The sequence below is a fragment of the Pipistrellus kuhlii genome, unplaced genomic scaffold (assembly GCF_014108245.1).
Source record: "Pipistrellus kuhlii isolate mPipKuh1 unplaced genomic scaffold, mPipKuh1.p scaffold_m20_p_18, whole genome shotgun sequence".
Lineage (NCBI taxonomy): Eukaryota > Metazoa > Chordata > Mammalia > Chiroptera > Vespertilionidae > Pipistrellus > Pipistrellus kuhlii.
In genome coordinates, this window is record NW_023425493.1 from 8,075,001 (window position 1) to 8,093,790 (window position 18,790).

At 41.1% G+C, this 18,790-nt stretch overlaps 1 protein-coding gene across 5 annotated transcripts in view; it reads left to right on the plus strand.

Annotated features, from left to right (window-relative positions):
• Nucleotides 1-13,428, plus strand: part of C4BPA (complement component 4 binding protein alpha) — a 24,320-nt gene extending 10,892 nt beyond the window's left edge. For all 5 annotated transcript variants that reach the window (XM_045583080.1, XM_036442327.2, XM_036442325.2 and 2 more), the window contains 8 exons: nt 1,818-1,903; nt 2,094-2,288; nt 4,038-4,220; nt 6,049-6,249; nt 7,041-7,238; nt 10,120-10,287; nt 11,896-12,071; nt 13,152-13,428. In XM_045583080.1, coding sequence (XP_045439036.1) covers nt 1,818-1,903; nt 2,094-2,288; nt 4,038-4,220; nt 6,049-6,249; nt 7,041-7,238; nt 10,120-10,287; nt 11,896-12,071; nt 13,152-13,325 — 1,381 coding nt within the window. In that variant the 3' untranslated portion in view covers nt 13,326-13,428. The remainder of the gene's footprint in view (nt 1-1,817; nt 1,904-2,093; nt 2,289-4,037; nt 4,221-6,048; nt 6,250-7,040; nt 7,239-10,119; nt 10,288-11,895; nt 12,072-13,151) is intronic.
• The last annotated feature ends 5,362 nt before the right edge of the window (nt 13,429-18,790 follow it).

The window sequence follows — 18,790 nt, forward strand, 5'->3', positions numbered from 1 at the left end:
TCACTTCCTCTCTGAAATCAATAAAAAATTTTTTTAAAAAATTTAAAGTTGTTGGCTGATAATTTCTATTCTTGACACATATGTAGTGGATGTTGATGTAGAGAACTCTGCTGCCTACCTGTATTTTTTAAATATATATATATATATATTTTATTGATTTCAGAGAAGAAGGGAGAGGGAGAGAGAGAGAGAGAGAAATATCAATGATGAGAGAGAATCAGTGATTGGCTGTCTCCTGCATGCCCTCTACTGGGGATTGAGCCTGCAACTTGAGCATATGCCTTTGATCAGAATTAAACCCAGGACCCTTCAGTCTGCAGGCGGACACTATCCTCTGAGCCAAACCAGCGAGGGCCCTAGCTGGATTTCTTATTCTTAAAGGCAACTTGGTCTTTGTTTGACCATCCAGAGATGTTACTTTTTTATCTCTGAAGTCTAATAAATCTGCTCTTAGTTATTTTCATCCAAACCATTGTGTTTAATTTTTGTTGCTATGTGATATACAATTTAAAAATGTGGATTAAAGTATTATTCTACTTTTGTAATGTTTACTTGAAATACATTTAAAATAGCTATTTTGTGGGTGTTTTTTTTTGGGGGGGGGAGGGTTTGCTTCTTCTTCAGGTTCTCCAATTAAGTATATATTGATTCTCCTTTACTGGTCATCTATATTTCGCAGTTTTTTCTCTAATTTTTTAAATTATTATTGTTTCATTTTCTTAGATTTTCTCATGTTTGTCCTATTTCCTGTATTGTGAAAAGCTTCTAAGAAAGAAAGGGAGTCCAGTTGGTGTGGCTCAGTGGTTGAGTGTCGACCTATGAACCAGGAGGTCACGGTTCTATTTCTGGTAGGGCACAGCCCCAGGTTGCAGGCTTGATCCCCAGTAGGGGGTGAGCAGGAGACAACTGATTAATGATTCTCTCTCATCATTGATGTTTCTATCTCTCTCTCTTTTCCTTTCCTCTCTGAAATCAGTAAAAATATAATTTTTATTAAAAAAAGGAAAAGGAAAAGTTTAGCACTATGGTGCTGTTGGAACATTGATGTGTTCCTATTGAAATAACCAGAAACAGTACTTTTCATTTATGCTCCTGACCAGGTTGGAAAAATTGCATTTGAAAGAAATTTAAAAGTAAAGATATCCTTAATTCTCACCATATTTTATCTTATTAAAAGATTCATTTTCTTAAGAACTATTTATTTTTTAAAGTTCTTATTAAATAAACTATAGGGGCTCATAAATTGTTGAAAATATCATTTATGGTAGTGTTCAATCATATTGTAGGCTATCCCTTGATAATAGTTACAATTTGAAATCATACTAACAATCCTTAGTTTTTTCAATGGAGGGCAGAAAGCTTAGAAATTATGAAGAGCAAAAAATGGGACATGTGAACATGGAGTGTTTGGTACTTGGGGGAGGGCAAGCATCTGGAAGTCAAAAGAAAACTCTAAACCGGGAGAGTATGGACCAGTAATCTAGCTGGTATTCTCATCCAAGCTACATAACACACTCAAATGTGTTGGGGTTTTTTTTTGTGTGTGTGTGTTTGTTTGTTTTTTCATGATATAGTTCTGCTTGAACTGACATCTAGTTGATGTTCAATAATACATTTCAGAATAAGAGAACACACACATCTCCCCGCAGTGGTGCAATTTTACTGAATGGAGTGCTCAGTGGGACAGGGCTCTCTGAGAAAACCTTGTTGCTTCATTGTTAGCATGGAGTAACCATTTAATTCATTTGGACTCTTTTATGCTGTTTAATTTAGGGTAAGGATAATTCTATTAAAATCTTTTATCCTGTTTTATTCAGATATGTCTTAATAGGCTCACCCATTAGTTATTGTGAGATCCAAGATAGAAATGTTGGCTGGAGTCATCGTTTCCCACAATGTGAAAGTAAGTAAAGACTTCTTCTAATTCGAGTATACACTGATACTGTGTTAGGTAATAAAACTCCTGTGCATGTTTGCTGCTTTTTTTTTTTTTTTTTTTTTTTTTTTACTACCCATGAGATTTGCGTCATGAATGTGTGATTTGGAAAGGTACCTCCCCTGATGATTTCTTCTTCTTCACTTATTCATCCCAGTTGCCAAGTGTAAAGCTCCTCCATCCATCAGCAATGGGAGGCACAATGCTGGATATGAAGATGTCTACCCATATGGCTCTTCTGTCACCTACAGTTGTAACCCCCGCTTCTCCCTGATTGGTGATGCTTCCATTTCCTGCACAGTGGAGAATAAAACAAACGGTGTCTGGAGACCCAGCCCTCCGACTTGTAAAAGTAAGTTGCAATTGAATTGCTGGCTTATCATTTAAACTTTTCTCTTTTGTTTCAAAGAGCAAGGAAAAAACATGTTTTGGAGGGAAATGAGATGATTCAAAGACAAACGACTTCTTGCAATGGTGAAAGCCATGCATTTGGTCAACTGATACTGATGCATGTTGTACCATTGCATAGTAACAAACAGCACCAATAGCTCATTGGCTTTGCAAAGTAGGTTGCTTCTCATGCATACTGAGTCTACTGCATGTTGAGGAGATATTCAGGTGTCTACTTTAGCAACCAGCTCCACATTCCAGGTGGATCTTGTGGCACCTCCATAACTAAAGGTTCTTTCATAGTGCCTTTGGTAGAGGAAGAGAGAAAAGCAAACTGAGACCTGGCTTTTATGAGCTTCGGCGTGGAAGTAACCACATATCCCTTGACATTGCAGCCTTTAGTCCAAAACGAGTACTGTGTAGACTCTACCTAAGGGAAGTGGAGAATGTCATCTTTTGTCTGTTCAGGAATCTGAGCTGGAAATTTTGGTTAGCACTCGGAATGTCAACCACCTATGCTTACAGGGCAAGCTAAACCAGCAGGTCAACAGGGCAAAGCAAGCAGGAATTGAGCTGAAAGATACATTGGGGTATTACTGATTTGCTAATCTTCCTTTGCTACTCTGTGCCTACACGGTATCATTTACTATTCTGACTCCCCACAGGACACAATCAAACCAGGGCAATGGAGGGCATGGTACTGCAAACATGCCTGGGCTCTAGACTGAAGGGTGATAATGACAGGTCCTGAGCCTGGGAAGTTATCTGAGGAATGGAACATGAGGTGGCTCTCTCAGGAGTTCAGGAGGAAGGTGATAAAGAGACGTTGAAAGACTTAGCCAGGGGATCTTAATGTATTGCATATTAGGAAGGTAACTGGCTACAGAATGGCCAACAATTTATAGTAGGACACAATCTAACCCATAGGCACCATCCAGCCCCGAAATGCAAATGGCTTCAACTGTAGCCATGGCAGTGGGCCTGGTAAGAAGTTAAGGGTTTGTAGAGGAAATAAGGTGGCAGGACTTGACTGACTGCTGGGGGGGGAGGGGGGGGAAAATAGCGGGTGGGAGAGCAGTTTGTTCTTTGCTTGTGAGGGTGCATATGTCTGATATCTTCCTTGGCTGCCTCACCATCATGCATGTCATATAATTGCCATTGGCCACTGACCCACCCCAAAATCATCCAGGAAGGTAGGTCATTATAAGGGGAAGATTTGAGGATTTTGAGGATGTATTTCTCTGGGTCAGATAGGACTAGTTTTTCTTGAGATAAATGAGGAAGTGAAGTTATCCATAGACCTCATTTTCCAGAGGTTTTAAAAAGTTGAAAAAAAGATAGACATGTATGTGCTTTTAAGAGTGTTTTCCTTGCTGAAACCGGTTTGGCTCAGTGGATAGAGCTTAGGTCTGCTGACTGAAAGGTCCCAGGTTTGATTCTGGTCAAGGGCATGTACATTGGTTGTGGGCACATCTCCAGTAGGGGCTGTGCAGGAGGCTGCTGGTTGATGTTTCTAACTCTCTATCCCTCTCTCTTCCTATCTGTAAAAAAACAATAAAATATATTAAAAGAAAAAGAGTGTTTTCCTTGTAGCTGCTTGATATCAGGCTTTCGTGTTATACTTGGAATTGGATTAGCAATAGCAGTAATATTCTTATTGCCATTTCTTTTTTGTAATCCACTGTCTTTCTTCTGACATATATTTTTTAAGGAGTCACCTGTACTCAGCCACAGGTTAAACATGGAAAGATCACCTTTGGATTGGGACCCACCTATACTTACAAAGACTCTATTACTTTTGAGTGCAATAAAGGTTTTGCCCTCAGAGGCAGAGAGACAATTCATTGTGGGGCTGATAACAACTGGGATCCTTCTCCTCCCACCTGTGAGATCAGTGAGTATGAACCAAAAAAGAGCTTTAATGTTTGGCATCTAAAGTTACCCAGGAATTTTGGTGAGGGCACAAGCCCTCTTGAATCACAGTAAAAATTTAAAATTTAGATCAATGACTTTCTTATTTTTTCTCATGGGGAAAAAAAGATGTATGACAGTACACTGTGCAAGATCACTTAACATCACAAAAAACTGCCACATGCAGTTATGTTTCCCTTAAGGGGAGACATTAACACTGCAGACTTTGTGCCATGGATCAGGCTTCTGGCTGAGCAGTGCTCTCCCTGTGGGAGCACACTGACCACCAGGGGGCAGCTCTTGTGTTGAATGTCTTTCCCCTGGTCAGTGGGCATCATAGCAACTGGTCGTTCTGCCATTCAATCTATTTGCATATTAGCCTTTTATTATATAGAATTATAAGGAGGATTTCTTTTTCACCAAAAGTTATCAGAAATGCAAAGAGATAGGAAAGATGATGATGAAAATTGCCTTTGAGGGGCCCAAATGTTGGGCTTAGCAGAAGAAAAGTTCAAAGCAGTTATTATAAATATGTTTAAAGATTCATATTACTAATGATGTCACTTGCTTTCAGCCTGAAGAAGTTCCTTTAATATGTCTTGTAAGGTGTTCATCTAGCAACAGTGAGATACCACTTTACCCCTGACAGTATGGCTATAATAAAAAAATAAAATAAATAGTCACAAATGTTGGTGAGGATGTGAAAACATTGGAAGCCTCATGTACTTCTGGTGGGCATGTAAATGGTGCAGCCATTTTGGAACAGAGTTTTTGCAGTTCCCTCAAAAGTTTCAGTTGTTTTTTTGAGCCTGTTCTATCAAAGGGTACCAAGTGTGCATTCAGCCATTAACCAGCCTGCCATGGCTGGTGAATTAGCCACTCCAAAATACACACATAGACATGTGCCCAAATAGACATGTGCACAATACCAGAGACATTCTCTCTAAGCATATTACCAAGTGGTTCCTGTACCCTCTCGCAATCTGGGATCCCTCAGGGGATATCAGAGAGCCAGTTTCGGCCCGACAGTAGAATGACCAGTCACTATGACACACACTGACTACAGGTAGCAAATGCTTAATGCAGAAGTTGCTCCCTGGTGGTCATGCACTCCCACAGGGAGTTCACCACTCAGCCAGAAACCAGGCTCATGGCTGGTGAGCACAGTGGCAGTAGTGGGAGCCTCTCCTATCTCCACATCAGAGCTAAGGATGTCCAACTGTGAGCAGGTACAGGCCGGGCTGTGGGACTCCCCTGTTCCCCCGAGTGCACGAATGCACCAGGCCTCTAGTATGATATAAACCAGTAGAATCAGGAAATAGCAAATAGGGCAAGTTCAAGTCCCTGCTCAAAAGATGCTTGGAGTATTTTTGATCTTGACATCCCTTTAATGAAACAGTTTCTGGTGTCATCTGGATGAGGGCAATGACTTGTTTATTTTTTTTACCAATAAGTCAGGAGATAAACTTAGATTAATCTGGGACAGTTTTCCAGCCACATCTACCTAGCAAGTCTTACGCTTTCATTCAGAGACTAAACTTCCAGAAGTAAATGAGGAGAAAGGAGAATTAACATTTGGATGGTTGACATGTACACACGGGAACCATTTGGTAATATGTTTAGTGAGAATGTCTCTGGTATTGTGCACATGTCTATATGGGCACATGTCTATGTGTGTATTTTGGTGTGGCTAATTCACCAGCCATGAATGGCTGAATGAACACATGGCACCATTTGATAGAAAAGGCTCATTGATCATGCTGCATCCCTATTAACAGTGCTCTTTTCCCTTATTCTTCTTTTATGAGCAGATGCTTGTACTAACTTACCAGATATCCCACACGCTTCCTGGGAAAAATATAACTATCACCCACCAACAAAAGACCAACTGTATGACGTTGGGACTGTGTTGAGGTACCGCTGTCATCCTGGCTATAAAACCGCTGGAAATAAGCCTCTGACTGTGACTTGTCAGAAAAATTTGGAGTGGACCCCATATGCAGAATGTGAGGGTGAGTTTCTGTTTTTAAAAGACTTTACTATGTTAAATTCCCAGCACATACTAGGATTTTCTACCTTAAATGAATATAATTGTGTTCCTCAAATTAAATTTATGATTATATTAATTCAATAGGATGATTGATATTGCCAGAAGAGACTATAAAGGGCTTGGAGTTTGAGGGACTCTCCCAATTTTTATTTGCCATCTCTGCCCTCCTACCAGTATCAATATGGCTTCTTCTTTAATTTCATAGTCGTAGAACTTTCACTAAACCAGATTTTGGTTGTTTTGAATGATGGTTATTCTGTTTAGTTACAATTTTGATGTGGTTGTGTGAGAAGGCAAGTACTACATTTACTTATGTCACCATCTTGACTGAAAGCATTATAAACTCTTGAGAACATTCTTCCTTCTGCATTGTGGGAAGTATAAGTTATTAGAAAGCTTAATAATGATGTAACACTAGCAAAGCCATAAGGAGATAAATGTTATTTGTCATTGCTCTTAAATAACTTTGAAAATTTACATTTTCATCCAGGTTTAATCCAACTTCTCATTTTGCAGGCCCCTAATGCAATTATTTAATTGGAAGGAAATGACTGGATTGAACTACTTTAGCAAATCAGGGACAGGGAGCGGGAGCGAGGATTCAAGGTGTCTCGGGTACCCTTGTCCGTTCCCCCAATCTCTCTTGTGTGGCAAACTCTTCTAAAGGTGAAAATGAGTTGATTAGCCATTGGAGCCTCCTCATGGTGATTTTACCAACTTCACTCTTTATTAGCCTCACTTTCCATTTTTCAGAGGTTTGTTGTCCAGTACCAGAGTTGAAGCATGGCGAAATCACTGCGCGAAGACCACCGAAAAAAGAAGTTGTAGCCAATAAGTGTGAATATTTCTATGGAGACTCAATTTCCTATTCATGTGATGAGAGACGCAAGTCTGAAGCTTCATGCCAAGGAGATGGCACCTGGAGTCCTGAAACACCAACATGTGGAGAGAGTAAGAGCTTATGGAATGATGTTATCTTAGAAGTTTCTTCATATCCAAGTGTTAAGGGTTATTAAGGGAAGGGTTCAAATTATGTAAAAAGAATTTCTATACTCTGATTCTTAGAATGGATATAGTTGTTTAATGGCACTGTCTTCAGTCTGAATTTCTCTTTTTCCCCCTAATGGTTGTTGCTCCCATTTTCTTGACCTTCCTGGTTTCCTTTCCTGAATCAGTGAAATTAGGCCACATCTCATAGAGCAGCTAGACTTCTGAATTACTGTGTTCTGTTTCTTGGTATTTATTGTCTTCTCTTCCATTGTTCCTGGTCCATATTCCTTAACCTGCAGAATAAGGCTCCCAAATCTATTTGGACTTGCTTCCTTTCTTCTGCTGCCTCTCAGCCCTTCTTCAGCCTATTTGACAGTGTGAAATGCCTACCTCTCCCTCATCAAGAGCACTGAAGTACTAAACACAATCCTCCCGTCTCCCACTGTTTTTCCATAATCCTATCTGTTGATGGCCAGGAATAAGCACTACTACCACAACAGTGATTCTTTGCCTTGCCTTCTGAAAGAAGGAGCCCAAAGGAGCTTCAAAGTGACCAGGTATCAGTCACAGTTGAGAAGTCAATTGGACTCTTATCTCCCCTAGTTGAAGTGTTTCCACTTTGCCTATCAGTGCTTTTCTATCTGCAGATCACAGAGTTCAGGGATAAGAAGCACATTTTCCCCAAAAGTTCACTTAGAGTGACTATAAATGGGGTTACTTATGCTTCCATCTCTTGGTTTCTAGGCTCATGGACTTTATTTTTTTAATTGGGAACCCAGTACCATATACAGGTCAATTTTTTTAAGTTTAAAGTGAAAACTGTGTCCTTAAAGTTACTGTAAGTAATATTGTAAAGTCCTATCTCAACCGGCACTTCAGCTAAGCATTTAACAGGCCATTCCAATGTTCTAATACCATGGTTGGCAAACTGTGGCTTGCGAGTCACTTGTGGCTCTTTGGCCCCTTGAGTGTGGCTCTTCCACAAAATACCACAGCCTGGGTGAGTCTATTTTGAAGAAGTGGCGTTAAAAGAAGTTTAAGTTTAAAAAATTTGGCTCTCAAAAAAAAATTTCAATTGTTATACTGTATTTATTTAGCTCTGTTGACAAATGAGTTTGCCAACCACTGTCCTATCAGGTCTGCACGTTTTGGGCAACACAGTTTGTAATATAAGGAGTGCATTTCATGGTCGCATCCCAATACTATACCTCTTTTGCTGTAGGTGGCATGTAGTGCGATCCTCTGCCAATTGTTTAAACACTCTGTAATCCTTCAGATAGCAGGGCTGACTAAAATCCTGTAGGCAGGAGAGGAAAATCCATACCTGGAATAGCTGTCTCTTTCTGTCAGAATAAATAGCAGTTTTTTTCCAAGTGGAAGGGGATCCAACATAGTCATCAACCACGTGGCTTTTTGGTTGTGTCAAGGGATGATATCACATCAGAGGCTTAGCACTTTTGCTGGCAGGTTGGATAGTCAGTGACAGCGAAATTCTCTGCTGTAGTGCATGGACCTGCTTCAGTATTTCAAGGGTCTATGGTGTGATTGTCCCATTGACCTTTGCATCTTTTTCTACTGTAGCCACCTCAGTGTAGTATTCTCTGCAGGGTCGTAGGGCCAACCAACAGAGAGGATTTCACTGCTGACTGGACTTGCCACAGAGCCCTCTCCTAACTTGGGCCCTATTCAAACCTGACGATCTTGTCTGTCACCTAACATATGGGTTAGAATAGTATTCCCAAGTATGGAATATGCTGCCTTTAGAATCGGATAAGTCATGCTAGGCATTGTGATTCCTTCCTTGTATCATTTAAAATTATTTGACTATAGTTTAGATGGAATAGCCTAACATTCCCTGAACCTTGAATTCTGTGAGCCACTTTAACAAATTAATCAAACCCAAGAAGGGGATCCAAAGAATATATATTTATTTTATGGAGTAACATACATATTTATTTATTTTCTATTATTTCACATCATACTAGCATCTTATTGCTCATTCAATAGAATTAATATGATGCCACTGATATACTGGACTAATATGATAATGTCTGTACGTTCAGATGCTCATGACACCTTCAGACTATTACGAGAGGGGCAGGTGGGTTTTCATAGGACAAGGCTAAAATTGCAAATGTGTGATCTTGACCCTTTCCTATGTGTGCAGGTCGTTTCTGATCTTCTTCTCTGACAGGATGGGAAAGAAAGCCTTTGCTAAAACAGTGGTCTCATTTCCATGAAGACATATTAAAGCCAAGTTACCATATCTGGTACAGTGTCTGTAGTAGGGGCTAAAATGTTGAGTGATCAACAATCTACTGTAATTGTCCAGAATTCTAAATGGCGATATGATGAGCATGACCACTTCTGCATCTTTAGTTCTTTAAGAGTGGCACTAATTTTTCCCTTCCCCTCTACACATATACGTATATATTTTAAAGTAAATGTATGGAGTAACATTGGTTAGTCTGATATATATTTTAAATGGATTTTCCTTAGTCTAAGAGGGAGGGGTCTACTTGGCCTTCTTGCATGATATTGCTGTTACCAAACAGGTCAATGACCCAATTTGGAGAATGAAGAACTACCAATTTTGTTTATTAGATTATACTTTTGAAGACTATAGAAATGACCACCATGTAGTCTATTAAGGTGCCATCATGGTTCTTCAGCACCAGGTTTAAGGGAGGGCAGCATAGGAACTTGGGATGGGCTAAGTGATTCTTGGGCAGAGAAGATGGCAGGACAGGACAGAACCTGCAGAGACCACACAGATTCTGGGACATGCTGTTCTTTATGTCTTATAAGCTCAAGCTCTCTCACTTTATGTCTTCCCAACAAGGTTGCTTTTATCCTCCTGTCATTGACCATGGACGTCCTAAACTAACTACACACACATTCACAGCAAATAAGGCTAATTATGAATGTGACAAAGGATACATTCTGGTTGGAAATCCCACTATCACCTGCAGTTATTCACGCTGGTCTGGTCCACCTCCTCAATGCAAAGGTAACTCCAGCCCATGGCTAAGTGGGAGGAACTGTTATGCAGGGATTGAGAATAACGTTTCTTTCCAGCCAGAGGCAGAACAAAAACATGATTTATTTATTTTAAACAATTACTATATCCAAATGGTACCCGAAGCAAGCAAAAGTACAAGGGGTATACAGAATCATTAATCTTCCTTATTTCTTTTTTTCCCAGTTACAAAATTCAGCCTCCTTGAGGCAGCCCCTGTTCCCACTTTCTTGCATATCTCTGGAAGTAGTCTATAGGCAGTACATTTTCTTGTGGCCTGAAGCATGAATGCAGGCTCTCAGGGGCTGATTCCAAACACCAGAAAGTGAGCCTCATGAAATGTCGGGCACCACCTGCCAATGGGAGGCCTGTGGTGTGGCATTCCCAGTTTGCAAACTGTTGTGGGGATGGGTGGTGGGAATATCAGGTTTGCTTTTTACATGCATACAGGTTTAGTGTCACTTTGCCATCAACAACTCCAGGAATTATTTGTCACCATTGGTTCTTTGGCTCACAAGAGGCCAATAGGCAAGAGAGAACATTTCATCCCCAGTGTTTTTTAGGGATCACAATATGAGGGATTGTTGCTTTGATGGCTGAGTCTGGGGTCCTGTGCCTCTTTTATACTCTGTCATGTAATTTAAAGATGCTATGTCTTCAACAAGTTTCTTAACCCCTCTCTATTCACTTTTTCTTATTTAAATGTGAATAATAACAGTGCTCACTTTATAGAGAGGAGTGAGACTTCAATGATATCCTATATAATAAAAGAGTAATATGCAGATTGATCATCACTCCAACACACAAGATGGCTCTGCCAACGTGGTCAAAGATCCTGCCCCCATGTGGACACAAGATGGCCATCAGGGGAGGGCAGTTGGGAGGGACCAACTGCAATCAAGCCTGCAAGGGAGGGCAATTGGGGGTGACCGGGCCTGCAGGGAAGGGCAGTTTGGGGAACCCAGGCCTGAAAAGGAGAGCAGTTGGGGGGACCTGGCCTGCAGGGGAGAGCAGTTAGGGGTGACCAGGCCTACAGGGAGAGCAGTTAGGGGTGACCAGGTCTACAGGGAGGGCAGTTAGGGGCAAGCAGGCTGGCAGGGGAGCAGTTAAGCATCAATCAGGCTGGCAGGGGAGTGGTTAGGGTGTGATCAGGCTGGCAGGCAGAAGTGGTTAGGGGCAAACAGAAAGGCAGGCAGGCGAGCTGTTGGGAGCCAGCAGTCCTAGATTGCGAGAGGGATGTTCGACTTCCCCTTTAGGCTTGATCTTGGTGGGATCGGGCCTAAAGGGACAGTCGGACATCCCCCAAAAGGTCCCAGATTGGAGAGGGTAAAGGCTGGGCTGAGGGACACCCCCAACCCCTGTGCAAAAATTTCGTACACCATGTCTCTAGTAATCACATAAAATGGTTAACCCTGAAGAATGATATGAGCTAATGCTCAATTAAAATGGGAACTAATATTATTACTCTCAAAAAAAAACAAAAAATGATAAAACAATGAGAAGAACCTACATGTACAATAGTTCATTTTAATCATCCCAGCCTGTGGTAAGTATCCTTTTCTTAGACTTACAGATGGCTTAACTGTGCTTTCCTTGTAGCTCTGTGTCCAACACCAGAGATAGAACATGGAAATCTGCTTGTGGGTAAGGATCAGTTCCTTGAAAGTGAAAATGTCACCATCCAGTGTGACTCTGGCTATGCTGTGGTCGGTCCTCAAAACATCACCTGCTTAGAGGACAGAACCTGGTACCCAGAGGTGCCCAAGTGTGAGTGGGTAAGTGGCACAATTCAAGGGACTTTCTGTGCTTTCAAACCTTAAAAATGGCCAATCCCCAAAGCACTGTCCCAGCCAGCTAAGGCGAGATCTGACTTGACAGGACTTTTCTTTCTTCCTTCCTTCTTTTCTTCCTCCCTTCCTTCCTTCTTTCCTTCCTTCTTTCCTTCCTCCCTTCCTTCCTCCGTTTCTTTCTTTTTCTTTTAAAAAAACACATATTGCTGAAACCGGTTTGGCTCAGTGGTAGAGCGTCGGTCTGCGGACTGAAAGGTCCGAGGTTCGATTCCGGTCAAGGGCACTTACGTTGGTTGTGGGCACATCCCCAGTGAGGGGTGTGCAGGAGGCAGCTGGTCAATGTTTCTCTCTCATCGACGTTTCTAGCTCTCTATCTCTCTCCCTTCCTCTCTGTAAAAAATCAATAAAATATATTTTAAAAAATAAAAAATTAAAAATAAACATATTTTATTGATTTTTTACAGAGAGGAAGGGAGAGGGATAGAGAGTTAGAAATATCAAAGAGAGAGAAACATCGTATAGCTGCCTCCTGCACACCCCTGCTGGGAATGTGCCCACAACAATGTACATGCCCTTGACCAGAATCAAACCTGGAACCTTTCAGTCCGCAGACATAAGCTCTATCCACTGAACCAAACCGGTTTTGGTGACAGAACTCATTTCTGAGTCACTCAAAAGAACTCTCTTGTTTTCCTTTGGAGCACACATTTAGGATGGCAAGTTTTCCTACTCTCACTTAGAACAGGAAAAGCTGAGCCCCTTAAGAAGAGGAGGCTCTCAGAGAGCTGGGAGTGCCCCTACATTTTTCCTTTTCTAGATTGTATAATACACTGTGTTCCATGCCTGGATGGGTAGCCGAAATAGCCTCTATCCCGACAGAGGCCTTATGGGTAGTGTCTCAAGAAGATCTATATCCCTCTGGGGAAGACTACAGTGGGGCCCATGGTCTCCTGGTCTTCCTGCTCTCCCATCACTCCTGGGGGTGTCTTGGACCTGACCCTCTGTCCTGCATTGTCATGATCTCAGAGAAGCCTCCCAACCACTCAGCGTCTGTGTCTCTTTTAGGTGGTCCCTGCAGGCTGTGAGCAAGTGCTAGCTGGCAAAAAACTCATGCAGTGTCTGCCTAACCCAGAGGATGTGAAGATGGCCCTGGAGCTATATAAATTGTCTTTGGAAATTGAACTCCTGGAAATACATAGAGACAAGGAGAAGAAATCCATTCTGGAGCCATCACTCTGATTTTTCCCAGAAGAGGCAGGGAAAGGTGCCCTGCTGCCTTCCATTCAACATGGGTCACTTTAGTTTAGCAACTCTGCCATTCTTTTGCATTCAAATAAATACCCTAAAATATGATAATAATGCTTTTTTTTTTTTTTTTTTTTTTGCTATTGCTTTGAGATGATAGAATTGTTAATAATCTTGTGTTTCACATTTTTGCCTTTTGGACACAAAGTGCAGATTTTTTCCATTAAAATTTTATAGAGCACAATTTTGTCTTTGTGGTCATTGAGGTCCATACACAAATCCCAAAATGTATTTACATAAAGTTACTACATTAATTGTATTGTATGGGTCTTGCTGGTGGAATTGGATACAGCTCAATTATTTTTCCCTGGATTACCTCTACTCCATGTTCCCATCTGCAAACCACCAGGTCACTTCAAAAGTCTTGTCGATTCTCTCCTGTTTGAAAAGAGTTGCACCCTTTCTAAAATCTCAAGTGCTTGGTCTCTGACGAGCTAAGGCTGCCTCTCCACTTTTGTCTTCTATCAAGGGCATTAATGTTGTGTCTGAGCCACTTATTTCATCCTCAGAGAACAAACTCTGAAAGCTCGATGAATGTGAGCCCACATGGCAGCCCCCTGTGCATTCGCATGTCCTCCATCTGATCTGGTTCTCCTTTTCTTTAATAGAAAAATAAATAGCTGTGAGCAACTATTCCACTCACAAGGAGAAACCCCATACCAATCACTTCTATAGCTTGAGATATGTCAGAGGCTCAAGTCACTTCCACTCACCACTTCCTCCAACTTTGCATCCCCTGCAATGAGGTCCCTATACAAATCCAACAGTGTTTTTACATAAAGTTACTGCATTCACTGTATTGTGTGGGTCTTGCATGTGGATTCACTCATATTTCAGCTCCACTGGCTCTCCTGCCTTTCCCTAGTACACAGTACCTTATGCTTAAAATTGGCCTCTTTTGTTTAATTTTTTTCAAATATATTCTAAAGAGGGATTGGTGTAGAGCAGTCTTTCAGTAAATATGCATCCTAGCTTATCTCTTGCGTCACCCTAATCCTGGGCCTCCAATAATTCTGAAGACTAAGTGCTTCCACTTAGCTCTGCTCTCCTGGAATTCTATGAGCCCCACTACTTCTGGGCAGACACGTTTGAGAATGGCATCTCCCCTATCACAAGATGTAGAGAGCCAGTGACAATTGAATTTCACTGGAATATTGGTCCCTGTCACTGGTACATTCCTTATTGCCTTGGCAAATGGTACATCCATCCTCAGAGTTCTCCTGAAGATAAAAGCAGGTGGGTCTTCTGGTTTTATAAAATAGATCACTCTGCCTACTTCACTGAACCTTGGGTCACTTCCATTTTCTTCCATGGCAGTTCTGGAATCTCTACGCTATGTAACATGAACCATCATCTTTCTTAAATTTTTGAAAGCATCACAGAGAAATATCAAAACTGATTTCGAGGTCACTTGCTAGGTTGTTAAATTCTGTGTTATGAGAGAGGGTGCCCCACCTGAAAAACTCTCTGATACCTGGCTTAAAGATCCCTTCCTAGGCATACTCTCCCAACTCCTCACACAGGCTAGAAAGGTTGCACAGATTCTGCATACGAGTCCTTTCCTCCTTTAGCAGGTCCAGCACATTCTTAGTTAGTTCATGCTGAGGTTTGACTCTAGCTATTGGTCTGATGTCTGGAGATGAGGTGTGACTAGATCTGGAGTTGAGGAATTATGGCCTTATAAGATATTTAACACATTTGATGTCTTTGCATTATTTTCAAATAATGGGGGCACTATCTTATAACAAAGGGAAGTGAGCCTGTTATATAGGCTCTTTGAGTATAGGTGATTCTGGGGTTCAAGATTCTGTGGTCTGTCTACTTACATATCCTCATGCTAGGTCTAGAGGCACCACTCCTTCCGTAAGGGCCCTGCCTTTTAGTACAAAACTTGCCAGATATAAGAAATCATATTTTATTGAAGTCCTACTATTCTTTTATGATTATATCCTGAATTTAGCCTTTAGTTTAGCCTTCCAGCTACCTGAGACAAAAGTTTCTTTAAATACTGACAAGGAGGCCTTCTGGATTTCACATTGGGTTTGAGTTGTGATTGATTGCCTTGATCTTTCATTTTTCAGTAAAGGGACACTGAGTCTGTATTAATGGTACTCAGTCACCTAGTTTCACAACCATTAATTCCATTTCCACTGTGCCTGTTAAATGTCAGGAGTATTGTAGAAGCCAATGCATCTCCTTCCATCTATAATATTGGGAATACATCCAATGGCACTTAGCAGGTGAAAATGTTCATAGTTGCAATCCTACAGCAAGCCAGAACTATCAATATTTCACCCATGACCAGTGATTGTCAGTTGGCTGGTAGGTGATCCAACTGTAGAATCCCATTCTTAGAGTTTGCCTTTGAGGTCCACTTGTGGTATAAACTGTCTTCAGTCAGTTTCTCCAGAATGGATTTAGATGTATCTAAATGTTTGTTGGTTGTTGGCGTGCACATCAAGAAACACACTCACACACGCACACGCACACGCACATGCACACACACACATCAAAACTGTAAGACAATGAGGTAGCACGGTAAGGAAGCAAAGGAGCTGAGCAAGGATGTGTTCTCAGCTAGTGCAGCCTTCACTTGATCCATGGTGAGCTCTAAATTCCCTCACAGAATGCAGAGAACAGCTACAGCATTTGGACAAGTTCAAGCCTGGGACTTCTGAGAGGGCAGGATTCTCTCATGGCAAAGCCATGTGCAAGTTTGAGCACAATTATAGTCAAAGGCTATAGTTGTGAGCTTGACCTTATGGTCTGAACCTGTGGTCCCATGTGGCTGAGTGATATAGGCTGTGGGAGGTACAGCAAGTAAACAAAGCTTGACCAGGTGCATGCAATTGAGTAGATTCAAAACCCATGAGAATATTGTAAACGTCTTGACCACTCCCTTACTTTGCCTCATGGAATCTGGCTGTAAAATAAAGACTCGGCTTGCAGGCCATGGCACTCTCTCCATCAGAGGGCAGCATCCCACCTAGTGCCTAGCCGTTTTCTCTTGTCTGTTTTTTTGTTGTTTTTTTTTTTTTTTTTTTTTTTTTAATCTTTCACTGCCCCTCTCAGGCTCACCCGTCGCCGTGCTGGCTTGGCAAACAGAATTGTCCAGACTGGAGGCAAGGAATCAGGGCTTTTGTATCCCAATATTAGTTGGGCATTGATTGCTTCTGTGGCTGCGGTATAACTTCTAAAGTATTAGGATGAGGAGATTTCTGTCATTTCAGCACATTCTCTGGAGAAGTTCACAAATCTATGCTATTAATTACACCAACAATAGCATTTGGTGGTGGACATACCATCAGATAAAGCCCAACAATGTTGATTTACTCCTAAATGGCTGATTCATTGTCTTTACAGGAAGCCAAACTTGGCCAAAAAGTGGAAATTCTTTTGGTATAAAGAAAAAGCTTGTATTTTGAAATCAGTCTTGGGCTCAGAATTTGACTTAGCTACTAACCATCTAAGCGGTTTGAGGGCAGGTAATATTTTCTATCTAAACTGGTTTCCTCACTTATGCAATGAGAAAGGTAAAAACTATGTCATAGGATTTTTAAAAAAATATTAATTAAGATAATTTATATAAAGTTCTGGTACACTACATGCTGAAAGATTAAAAACAGGTTTCTGGTTAATCATTTAAATCACTTCTCTTTTTTTGTGATTCCTCTTTCTAAAGGAAATAACCATTTGGTGGCTTTGTTTTCCTTGATCCCTAGGAAGTTGATATTTAATTGTGCTTTCCTCAGTATTTCCGTTTCACTGGGTTATATCTGCTAATTCTTCACATTTATTTTTGAAAGGTAAGCTTTTTGGTTACCATGGGTATGTGGTAGTCATTCCAGTTCAGCTGAGTAGTGAAGATCCCTTTAGGACAATTTCCAGAGCTTACTCTTTTGCTTTAGGCAACAATCTAAACACAGATATTCACACTTGGTGGGCAAGATATGAAATCCAGGTTGGGATTTTTATCTGTCCCACTTAAGGAGACAATTTAGGAAATAATATGGATAGATAGTCAAGCAGTCTTCGATGGTTATGAGAAACTTAGTCTTGGGGTTACCAATTCATGAAGCACAACAAACGCACCTTCCATTCCCTTGTCTCTTACTGCTCAGAGACAAAGTGCTGGGTTTCCTCTGCATCCAGCATCATCCAGATAGTTGAAAGTCACACTAAACCTTCCTTTCTCCTTAATTGATCCTGTTCATCCGTTTCACTTTCAGTAAATGCTTCTTCGGTGCAGACACAGACTAGGATGGTTCCTACACCAGAACAGTTTCATAAAGTGAGTCATCCGGTGTTTCATGTATATCAGCACACCCAGGAAGTAAAGAGCTCCTGTTGAAGAATTATAAGGATAACTAGAGGTCTGATGCACAAAATTTATGTTTGGGGTAGGAGAGGTCCCTAAGCCCAGCCTGTGCCTTCTCATAATCCACGAGCCCTCCTCCTAACTGTCCACCTGCTTGCTCCTAACCACCTGCCTGCTCACTCCTTCCTATCAGCATGCTAGATTCTTACTGCTTGGCTCACAGCTCCTTAGTGCTGCTGGGGAGCCAGGAGAGGATCCTGCTACCTATGCTACACTCTCCAGCTGTGAGACTGGCTTCTGACTGAATGGCACTCCCACTATGGGAATGCACTGACCATGAGGGGTCAGCTACTGCATTGAGAGTCTGCCCCCGGTTGTCAGTTTTGTCATAGTGACAGATCCTTCTGATCACCTGGCTATTCTTCCATAGCAGTTGCTGGATATATATATATATATATATATATATATATATATATATATATATATATTCTAAACAAAATATATATATATATATATATATATATATATATATATATATAAAATAATTGTTTAGAATTGATTCTTGAATATTTTCCCACAGACTTATATTAGTGTGTTCTTGGTAGACCATAGGCTAACTAGAAAGAAATTTAAATTTCTATATTAAAAAACTTCATTCTATGAGCAATTCAAACATCAAATTGAAGAAACCACTTCGCTGGACAAGTACTGTTTCTCAGATATTTCCCTTTCTTTTATACTATGCCTTGTAATTCCTGGAGAGCCCACCACATACCTTGAACATCAGGATCTGCATGCCTTCACTTTCTCAGAAAGAAATCATATTTCCAGAAAGAAACTCATTACCTTTGCCATCTGAACAGCAATGAAGTCTTGGGGTTACAATAGTAAATATGTACAGCACCCCACAGGGTACTTGCATCAAGTTCCAGAATCTTCTCCCCAAAAGTTTTTAGCTTTCCCTGACAGATCTGAGCTCAGCACCTGGTCTCCTAGTCATTCCCACCGCCCCTCCCCTTTAGTGACACAGTGTTGGGACTTTGCCAAGGTCCAGTTCCTGTTCCTTAGTTTAGGCACCATT